Below are 9540 nucleotides of genomic sequence, written 5' to 3'. Positions count from 1 at the left end.
TGAATATTGGTATGGCCGTGTGCCTTTCATGTCTTTTGTTTCTGGCGGCGAGACCTCGCGATTAGGGCAAGCGCACGTAGATGATATAGGACCTGGGATGATACGGATGAGGACGGGACGGGATGACCAAAGTATTCCCCGAGAGGTTTTTTGGTGTTTAATCATTCACAGTTGGTAAGCTTTCTATGACTTTCATCGTGGCGTTGCCCTGTTGCAATTGCGGAGGGGAATAGAGGCTGGCAGGGTAAGATATAAGGATAGCCTGGGTACGGGAGGAACGGAAGTATCCTCGGAAGAACTTCACATTCAAAATGACTACGTAATCATGGGGGAGAATAGAAAGGTCCAGATTAATTTGTAAGGCTAGAAACGGAGATAATAGACTGCATAATCCATGCCATTCTTTTCTGTGTTTGAAACACATTCCGGACTGCCAGACCTGTCCATCATCTCGTCTGCCGCTTTCCCATCTGCACCTCCAGAGATGCGGTGCTTTCTACCTCTGTAACTAGAGCTCAATTTTGTCCAGAATCGAAGTTCCAATCCTCCCTTTCTCCCGGATCCCAGCACTGCTCAGTCCCCGCTGCGTTTGCACGTCTGCCTCCTGAGCTTCTTGCGATTTGTAACCGCATTTTTCCTGAAGATCCGTTAGCCATTGCACATTCTATCGAACTCTCAATGAGACATAATCGTACATCCTCGCCTTTGAGCAAGCAAAGCTGCCAGTGCCATACCTGACCTATGTATCCTTGCATTGCATAGATTCACTGACTCTGTAAACTCCCTCATGAGTGCGTCCCTGACTTCAGCTCTAGATAGAGGTTCTCGGCGGGCACGTTTGCGGACATGGTCACCATCGCTGTCTTGGCTATGACTCCTCTGTCTGCTCCGCGTATCCTTGCTGCTGCTAGTGCTTGACCGGGTTGACCTTGAGCTTGACCTTGCGGCTTTAGGCCCAGGATCCTTCTTGTCGTCGTTGGGTTTCCTCTTCTTGCCATTGCCGCTGTCCTTGTCTTTGTCCTTTTTCTTATCCTTACCCTTGCCTTCGCCATCTTTGTCATTTCCTCCGTCGTCTTCATTTCCATCCAAGTCCACGATGTCTAGGCTATGTGCGAGTGTTGTGCGAGAGATTATCACTGTCGTCATAAGGTCGGGATCACGCCGGTCGATTTCGATGACGAGGCGCTCTTTGTAGCCGGGCTTCACGAGAGATTCGATTGTGTTTTCGGACATTTTACTGATATGCTATCTGGTTTCGCTCATGGTTGAAATGGCCGAGTATGCTTTGGTATTGGAGGTTTGGGGCGTGGCCTCGCGGGTGAGGGTAGTTCTTGGGGAAATGGAAGGTGGGAGATTGGTAGAGCGTAGAGAGTTGCCAAGGGGAGGTCAAGTGAAGTATAAGTGAGCTATCAACAGAATGACTGAACTCTAGATCAGATAGAAGGAATTTAAAGGTAATCAAGTTGGCTGTGTTATTCTGTTCCTTCCGTGTTGAAGCAACTATACAGCTCGATGCTGATTGGTCTGCCATATCAGGCACCAAGACTTCTTCCTCAGGCCACGACCGACCTCCGAAGTGATTCTCCGCTCAGACCCGTCCCCGTTCTGTCTGCCTCCGGCTGCCATTATTTACCACTTCCCCCTCAATTGACCCTCTCCACGTTCATGTCTCCATCTCTCCTCTAATTCCACCCCTTCTCATTCCCTCATTGATCCCCTCCTCACCCTCACACAATGTTCCGTCCCGCCTCCAGAGCGCTCCTCCGCGCACCAACTGCGCGCAGCCCTGTCGCACCTCCAGCCCGCCGATTTATAAGCAGCACACCCTCAGGAAAGTCACGGAGCTGGAAGAACACTTTTGTACGATTGGGATTGGTTGGTGGTGCTATCTACTACTATAACACGAGCAGCGCCTTCGTTGAGACCCCGTCGCGTGCGTGCCAAAATTTCTTCCTTGCTTTCTGAAGAAGTGACGCAACACATGAACCAAGGACCAGGCTAATGAATTGAGTGAACAGTCTCCTTCCGCCCCAAGCCAGCACCCAAGCCCGAAAACGAAAAGCCCCTACCGACTCTCGACTCCGTCAAGCCCAAGTCGCGCGATGAGAAGCCCAAGACCCAGCCTGCCGAGACCACATCAACGTCAGAAAATGCTGCCGCACCTGGAAACCCCGAGCAGTTGAAGTCCGCCGAAGAGCTCGAAGAGGAAGCCAGCCAGCAGGCCGCATTTAACCCGGAGACCGGCGAGATCAACTGGGACTGCCCGTGCCTCGGCGGCATGGCGTACGGCCCTTGTGGAGAGGAGTTCCGTGCTGCGTTTAGCTGTTTCGTTTACTCTGAGGAGGAGCCGAAGGGAATTGATTGCATTGATAAGTTCAAGTATGTTTCATCTTGGTTTGTTGGCTTGAGTAGTACTAACAGTTTGCAGGGGCATGCAAGATTGCTTCCGCGCGCACCCAGACGTCTACGGCGCCGAACTCGAGGACGATGATGAGGCTGCCGCTGCTCCCTCTAAGCCCGCTCCTACGGACGCTCCTGGCCAGCCCCTAGCCGCGGAGGTTGATGCCTCTGTTCCTCCCGCTGACAAGCGCGAGCTTGCCCTAGAGGCCCGCGACCAGGTCAAGTCTGCCGCGATTGAAGTCGCAGAGACAGACGAGGTCGTCCCCAAGGCCTGGCACGAGTCGGAAACCGAGAAGAAGCCTGAGCAGCAGACGGAGAAATAAGCACATGATATCCTTTTCGATGAAATGAAGTGCGGGTGGCAGAGGCTATAGGCCACCAGCTTAAGCCACTGGTTGAATTAGCCATGGTCTCAGCAGGCCGAGTCTCGACGCCTATATTTTCTCGCCAAAACCACCGCATCAAGAGAGATACACGGTCACACCACACATCAAGTGTATATCTGTGGTCAATCATCTCCCACTCTACGCAGTTCCCTATCTTCTCCTCTCTCCTTTGTCGCTTGTCTGTTTCTAGCCGTCTTATCTTGTTTTCAAACTCCTCGTTATTTTTATGTAACTACTCATGTACTCTATACTGCGCTGTAGTCTAGTGCTGTGCTGTGATTGTGATGGTTATGGTCACGCTCAAGAGATAAAATAGATTCTTTTATAGAGCTCCAGCTTGTGTGTGCGCTTTTTTGGATTGGAGACCTGTACTTCGTTGTAATGCAGAGGCATGTCCTCGGAATACTAGCTAGTAGTAGTGAGATTGGAGGTGATCTAAATACATTACTACCTATTGTAGTATCCATCGAGCTTTGGACGTAGGCAGGTAGGTACCTATAGTAGAGTCTACTATAGGGCTATGTTTTTAGTGTAAAATAGGTAAGATGTCATTCTGTGCTAAGTGCTGAGTACTAAGCATATTCCGCGTTCTCGGGCAGGTGCAAGCACGTATCTTATCTAGATACTGCAGATGAATAGGGTACGTAGATAGTCGCACGTGGTACAGCATACCTAGACATAGGTGGACTAGCCATACGGCAGCAGCGTCCAAAATAACCTGTCACCGCGAGTCCCGCTCGAAATCCGTTCCCTAGGCCTAGCTCTTGAGACGAAAAGATGGAAGATGCTTCTTCAAGGTAAGACCAATGGTGGCTTGAGATCGAGATCGGAATCAGATGATTTAGCCGGGCTTTTGAACGCGGTAGATAATTGGCTGGCTGTTCGATAGACGCTGAAGTTGAATCGAGTCCCGCCCAAAACGACGGCCAAAATCGACTGCTATGATTTCGCTTTCCTTGGCTCTTTCAACCCAAAGGCGTAAATGAAGATGGAGTCGCCCTATGGTCTCCTACCTGTGTCCTTAGAGAAAAGGTGAACTGGCAAAGGCGCAAGAAACTGCGCCTTAGACCTGTGCTTGATGCTTAGTTGCGCTGGTGCAGACTCGGAGTGATGTAATCCGTATTTATCAATCAAAGAGGCTGTTGAGATCAAGTCCGTCCGTATCATTCGATGATCAAGCCCGTTGTTTTGTGTTGTCGGTATATTGCTGAGTGAGCACTACCAGTTAACATCACTAAGTTGCAGTTTACGAGAGCGGAAAGCCGAGCGATTGGCGCCAGACTTGTCGAGCCTAGCTGGAGAACGCTTTTCAACGGTTTCTGAGTTCCAGGGTTAGCCTGCTTCTTCACTTGTCAGGATAACTATGGGGATAGCTTTGATTACCTTCGGCATTCTCAGTCTCATTAGACATCTCATAGTTCAGAACCAGGTTCTTGATGCGCTGCTGTTCCTCCCTATCCGCCTGCTGCTGGCTTCTCATAGCGACAGCAAAGGTAGAATCCGAAGGCAAATCAATAGTACGAGTCTGCTGCTTGTTGCCTTTCTTAGTCATCAGCGAGAACGCCATTGTGTTGCCGGATGGTTGAGCAGGAGCCGGGGCGGGTGTGGGCGCGGGAGGAGCATCGAGAACCGAGGGTGGAGCCAGAGTTTCAGCAGCGGTGTCACGAGCAGCGCGTCTCATGGGCAGAGGTATATCAAAGATAGCCTTGCGCTCGAATTTCCGTGACTCAACGCTCTCAGTCATCATCTTTTCGAATTCGCGGTCGAACTCGGCTTCTGCTTCGGGGTCGCGCTCTTCTTCTTGGCGGGTGACGAAGATTTGTTCCTCTTCGGACTCGCTGTCATCGTTTTGCTCGGCGTTCGGGGACACCTATTTACATTAGTATGAGTCAATCAGGGAAGTTGAGCACTTACATCGGCCTCGTCGCTTGATTCTCCCTCCTCTTCGGCTTCGGGAATCGCGTCTTCTTCAAGATCATCGTCAGAAGCGCTGTCCTCGGATTCTTCCTCGGGTTCGGGCTTCTCTTCCTGTGGCTTGAAGTTCTGGGCTACTGCTTCGCCGAAGATACGGCTGGCTTCTTCAAAGTCGGTAACTAGATTCCATTGGGGACGGGTCAGGGAGTAGGTGTCCTGAACAAGGAAATCGATATCCATCGGCAGTGGGTCTTTGGTGCAGATGTAGTACTACACAATTAGCTTGATTTCGGAACAGTTAAAGACGACCATACCTGGAAGAACTTGAGGAAGAAGTCTAGCTTCTTCTTCGCTGAGCCTCGATCGAAGCAATGGCCACAGGTGTCCAGAAGCTGGCAAATTAGACGAATGCGAAAGAAGTCGTCAGGCATATCCAGCACGTTAATCTTTCCTGGCATCGGTGTTCCACCTTCTGAAAGATGTTAGCAGAGGTCAATCTTTAGATTCATGGAGACGTACCGTGACCGAATGTGACAATCCGATACAACGTATCAAAGATTACGGGCGAATCAATCATCTTGTAGTTGTACAGCTCCGCCAGGTACTTGACCTCAGCGATCCGTTTCTGGTTGAACTTGAAGTCGTTCTGCTCGAGACCCAAAGTGATAGACTCCAGAATATTGTCGACAACTCCAATCACGAAGCCCTGGTGGTACCGGTAGAGAGCACTAATAAGAATCGCAAGAAGATGAATATTGCCGTACTTGACCTTGGCGGGCTTGCTGAAGACACGCTCGAGGATGCTGACCACCTCTAGCTCTTCCCAATGAAGCTTCCTGATTGACTTGAGAACCTTGGTATAGTTGCGCTTGTTCATGTCCAGATAGATGAGCTTGCGGATGTAAGACTCCATAGGCGTTCGCTCTTTTTGCTGGATAGCAGGGCGCTGGGGCGGATCAACATAGTAGACAGCATTTTCAATGATCATGCGTTCTTGCTGGCCAATATGCTGAACGGTCTTCTTTCTGCTGAGCGTCTCCAGGAAAGAGGCCATCCGAGGGGATGTATCTGGGTTACGGAACAGGTACCTTCCACAATTCTCCAAAAGATGGCCGATAATCTCGATGTTCATGCGTGAAAACTCATCCAGCGAGACCTTGAAGCAGTGAAAGATGATATGCTCCGGGACCACACCAAACTTAGTCAACTCCGCCAGGTAGCGAATGTTGCTCATCCGCACTTGACCGAGGAACTCCTTGGACTTTCGGCGCTGAAGACTGCGGAACTCTTCATCAAGATACGTTGTCAAACCTTGAGGGATGTCTGGCATATACTGTCCGAGCGTGGCAACAAGACGCGAGTACAGGGGCAGAAGGTCGACACGGCCTTTTGGAATTTCAGAAACAGCCTTGACAAGTCTGTTCCTAGACGCCTTGGAGTTGAGAAAGCAGAAATCCAGCGCCATCTGATCGACATGGTCTTTGGTTTGTAGGTCTGGAAGCTTCGCCAGGAGTGCATCCACCTGGGCTCCAACTGTCTTGCTTACGATCGCGGTGGATTGATCATCCTCAGCAGCCTTCTCTTCTGGAGTCTGGGCTGGAGGCTCGGTCTTTTCTGTACTTGGCTCGGCAGTCTCGCCTTCTTTCTTTTTGGCGGCTTCTCCCTCCGTCTTCTTCTTCTTGCCATCGTCCAGCAGAACGGCCGGAACTTTGCCTTTCAAATCGACAAGATTCTCGTAAAATCGCCTCTCCTCTTCATCCTCCCAGATACCAGCGCCTTCGCCTTGACCCCGGAGGTACTCCGACGTCTTGACAAGACCGATGCCCCCGCTCGCAGTGGGATCTGAAGCTTCTTGCTCAATCAAGGCAGGCATCTCCACGCCAAGAATCTCACAAAGGATCTGCGTGTTGGCAACTAACTTTTCCAACGACTTGGTTTGCCTCTCAAAGTTGGCCTGTCGGTCCTCGAAGATCTCACCACCCTTGACGTAGGCTTCCGCATTTCGTCGGCTCTGCGTAGTGAGTGCCTTCTGGTCGCGCATGACGTGTGCCTTGACGTCTTCCAGGTACCGGTTTAAAATACTCTTGAAGCGAGCCTGAGCCCTTTCCGAGGTCAGGGGTGCGTCGTCCTCGGCCATTGCGTCATCCCCTTCAACACCATTCTGAGTCTCAGTAGTTGACGTTGCTCCGTCAGCTTCAACCGTCTTCCTCCCCTCTTCAGCAATTTTCACGCCGAGGATGTCCCAGCTAAAGCTCTTGGCGAACAGCACGGCCAGCGGCAGGTTGGAGTGATCACGATCATGGCCGAGAAGATCCTTCAGAACTTCCAGTGGAAATGGTTCAGGGTCGCTTGCCGAGTTCCTTCGCGTTGCTCCGTCCGCCACTTTATTGCCGAGTCCGGCGCCGTCTTTGCCCTTTGCACCCACATCCTCCGGTCGCTCAACGTCGTCGAGGGTTCTTAATACACCCACCAGCCAGAGTTCCGTCACCACCTTCAGCAGCACCCGGTGACGAGACAGCCGCTCCTTCTCCTCCCGCTCACGCAATTCCTGGCTGAGAGCTTTTAACTGACTCTTATCCGGCGAGCTGAGTCCGCGACCCAACAGCCATCCAATCTGTCTAGTGAACTCCGCCGGACCAAATCGCTGATGAAGGGCGCTGGCAATTTCAACACCGGCTGCAATCTCCCCGGGCGATTTGAGTTTGCATAAACCTTCGTAGCAGGCCGAGATGATCTCAGAAAGGTACTTGTGAAGGGACAGCGTGCGAACGTCGGTTAACAAGGTTTGCTGTGCGGCGGCGTTGATTCCCGTACGGATGCGCTTGATAAAGGCCGTGTTCTTCTTCAGCGATGAGTCAAGAGACTTGCTAACAGGGAAGACATCTATATCAAAGGTCGAGGGTCAGACAAAGTAGTGTGCGCAGGAACAACGGGATACTGTACCGCTCTCGCCATCCCAGGCTCGCTCATTCAAACTGCGAATTTCTCCTGAGCGTAGATTCTTGTTAGAGACTGAAAATGAACTCGAACAAGAGATCAGATCTCACGCTTCCTCTGCCGATCCATCTCTTACCGCCCAGCAAGTGCGATGTAGCAATCCCCGCGGTAGAAATTCAACTGTCGAGGAGTGGTTTTGTGAAATGAAAAAGGAAATGGTGGGAGTGACTTGAACGCCACATTGGTGAGGATGAGCGAAGAATTGAGGCCAGGGCTGGACTCGCGTCAACGAGAGGTGTCCGGTCAAGGGATGTTGTACGATGCTGAAAAGCCGTGGGGAGAATTGCGGGCGACGGCGAGGGCGGCGGAGGTTAATCTTAGCGCCGCCCAATCGCCATTCTACTCCTCGTTCACCTTACTCTTCCTCTTACAACATGAAGATTCAACGTATCTGACAAATTTACGGTCCACGCTCATTCTACAGGAGAACACCAACATACGCAACTCTATTGACCATCTAGCAACTCACACCAACCCCCGCACCTCAAACATATGAGAATACCCCCCAGTCACTACCCCAGCAGTATTCGAGATCTCCGGCCGATGAAAAGCCTTCAAGGCTCCTATTATCTCCTCAGACCCAATCTTCATTCTTTCCAGAATCTCCGCAACCGCCGAATAAAGCACCGCAAGATTCCCATCCTCAATCTTAACCGCGATCCCAATCGCTCCAACAGCGCCCAAGCGCTTTGTCGCCTCAGACGCCCGAACACCAACCCCATAACACCCATCAGCACCGACCTTGCCAATAAGCGCTCCCTTAAAGGCCCGCATAAGCTCAGTGCAGAATCGGCCATGTCCGCCGACGAGTTCCGGATAGCTTGACATAGCATGGAAGACCCGACTCAGAGCTTGAGTTCTAGATGACGATGACGACAAGATCTTGGGACCGGACTCCTCGCTCTTGCTCACAGAATCTGCGGCGCCCGCAACAACCGCATATACCCTCGCCATATTATGCAACGGCATCGCCGGCGCAGGCAGATTACACCCGTCAATGCCCCATCGCACTTCGTCGCCCTCTAACCCGCTCAGCTCCTCCACGAGATTCTTAACACGCACTTGCATCAGATGGTCAGGACTGTGATATCCCTGCAACTCAGTTCCAAGAGCCCTACACCCCGCCAACATTCCCGCATGCTTCCCTGAACAATTATTGTCAATCGCGCTGGGTACATAATCCGCCCTTATCCATCCCCGATTCACAACTTCAGAAATCGAAGGATGCCCACCACAAGCCAGATCTCCCTCTCCCGCATCAATAATCTTCAACATCCCGCTCGCCCTCCCAACATGCACGCTTTCACTACTATGTGACGCACAAACAAGCGCGAGATCCCTGTCATCGAGCCCCGGGAACCGCTCAAAACACCCCGTCTCCAGAATCGCAACGCCCTGCGCTGGTTTCGCGGCGGAGCGCAGTAGCGTCACCCGGTGTGGATCTCCAACTGCTAAGAGGAGTCTCCCTGTGGAATCCGTTATCGCGGCGTGCACGAAGTGCCTGTTCTCGGTTATACCGCTTCGGTCTGTGGCTATACAGTCGGTTGTTGGCGTTGAGATTGTCATTATGGTGGGTTTGGTTTCAGTTTTGGTTATGGGGTGCAAGCTTGGGTAGGTAGGTGAGGTAGGAGGGAGTTTCTGGGCAGTTGTCAAATATACCTAGAAGGTAAAGGTAGGTCAGGGTATTTGTAGTACAATCCAGGTAAAAGACCGAGTAAGGTAGATAGTAAGTAAAGCAAGCAACGAATAACCAAAAAGCAAAATAAAATAAAATCAAGGTCAACAATCCATTGTTCCATTGACACCCAATATATACCTACCTAACCCTTATAAATCCAACCCC

General features: G+C 51.4%; 4 protein-coding genes across 4 annotated transcripts; 1 reads left to right on the top strand and 3 right to left on the bottom strand.

Annotated features, from left to right (window-relative positions):
• Nucleotides 1–508: 508 nt before the first annotated feature.
• On the bottom strand, nucleotides 509–1233 carry BDV14DRAFT_197660 (uncharacterized protein; the record flags this gene model as incomplete). Its single annotated transcript, XM_073772735.1, has 2 exons — nucleotides 509–637; nucleotides 769–1233. The coding sequence occupies 2 exons, from the start codon at nucleotides 1231–1233 to the stop codon at nucleotides 509–511; spliced, it is 594 nt and encodes a 197-aa protein (XP_073630608.1).
• A 365-nt stretch (nucleotides 1234–1598) lies between these two features.
• Nucleotides 1599–3122, top strand: BDV14DRAFT_168942 (uncharacterized protein). Its single transcript, XM_073767949.1, has 3 exons — nucleotides 1599–1933; nucleotides 2019–2379; nucleotides 2429–3122. The coding sequence occupies exons 1-3, from the start codon at nucleotides 1735–1737 to the stop codon at nucleotides 2721–2723; spliced, it is 855 nt and encodes a 284-aa protein (XP_073630607.1). The 5' UTR covers nucleotides 1599–1734; the 3' UTR covers nucleotides 2724–3122.
• Nucleotides 3123–4004: 882 nt separating this feature from the next.
• BDV14DRAFT_197658 (regulator of nonsense transcripts 2) lies at nucleotides 4005–7766 on the bottom strand (the record flags this gene model as incomplete). Its single annotated transcript, XM_073772734.1, has 7 exons — nucleotides 4005–4105; nucleotides 4170–4656; nucleotides 4701–4970; nucleotides 5015–5172; nucleotides 5220–7583; nucleotides 7644–7688; nucleotides 7748–7766. The coding sequence occupies 7 exons, from the start codon at nucleotides 7764–7766 to the stop codon at nucleotides 4005–4007; spliced, it is 3444 nt and encodes a 1147-aa protein (XP_073630606.1).
• A 300-nt stretch (nucleotides 7767–8066) lies between these two features.
• Nucleotides 8067–9476, bottom strand: BDV14DRAFT_168940 (asparaginase). Its single transcript, XM_073767948.1, has one exon. The coding sequence runs from the start codon at nucleotides 9261–9263 to the stop codon at nucleotides 8163–8165; it is 1101 nt and encodes a 366-aa protein (XP_073630605.1). The 5' UTR covers nucleotides 9264–9476; the 3' UTR covers nucleotides 8067–8162.
• Nucleotides 9477–9540: the final 64 nt, after the last annotated feature.

This window comes from Aspergillus stella-maris, assembly GCF_047715825.1.
Source record: "Aspergillus stella-maris strain CBS 113639 unplaced genomic scaffold BDV14scaffold_12, whole genome shotgun sequence".
In the NCBI taxonomy this organism is placed as follows: domain Eukaryota; kingdom Fungi; phylum Ascomycota; class Eurotiomycetes; order Eurotiales; family Aspergillaceae; genus Aspergillus; species Aspergillus stella-maris.
The sequence above is the reverse complement of the archived record's forward strand: the minus strand, read 5'-3'. Positions and strand labels throughout refer to the sequence as shown.

Excerpts from the sequence above, each read along its gene's own strand:
- BDV14DRAFT_168942 (XM_073767949.1), top strand. The coding sequence starts at position 1,735 with ATGTTCCGTCCCGCCTCCAGAGCGCTCCTCCGCGCACCAACTGCGCGC. Across the intron at positions 1,934-2,018 it reads CTTCGTTGAGACCCCGTCGC|TCTCCTTCCGCCCCAAGCCA; the intron begins GTGCGTGCCAAA and ends TTGAGTGAACAG. Across the intron at positions 2,380-2,428 it reads GATTGCATTGATAAGTTCAA|GGGCATGCAAGATTGCTTCC; the intron begins GTATGTTTCATC and ends AACAGTTTGCAG.
- BDV14DRAFT_168940 (XM_073767948.1), bottom strand. The coding sequence starts at position 9,263 with ATGACAATCTCAACGCCAACAACCGACTGTATAGCCACAGACCGAAGC.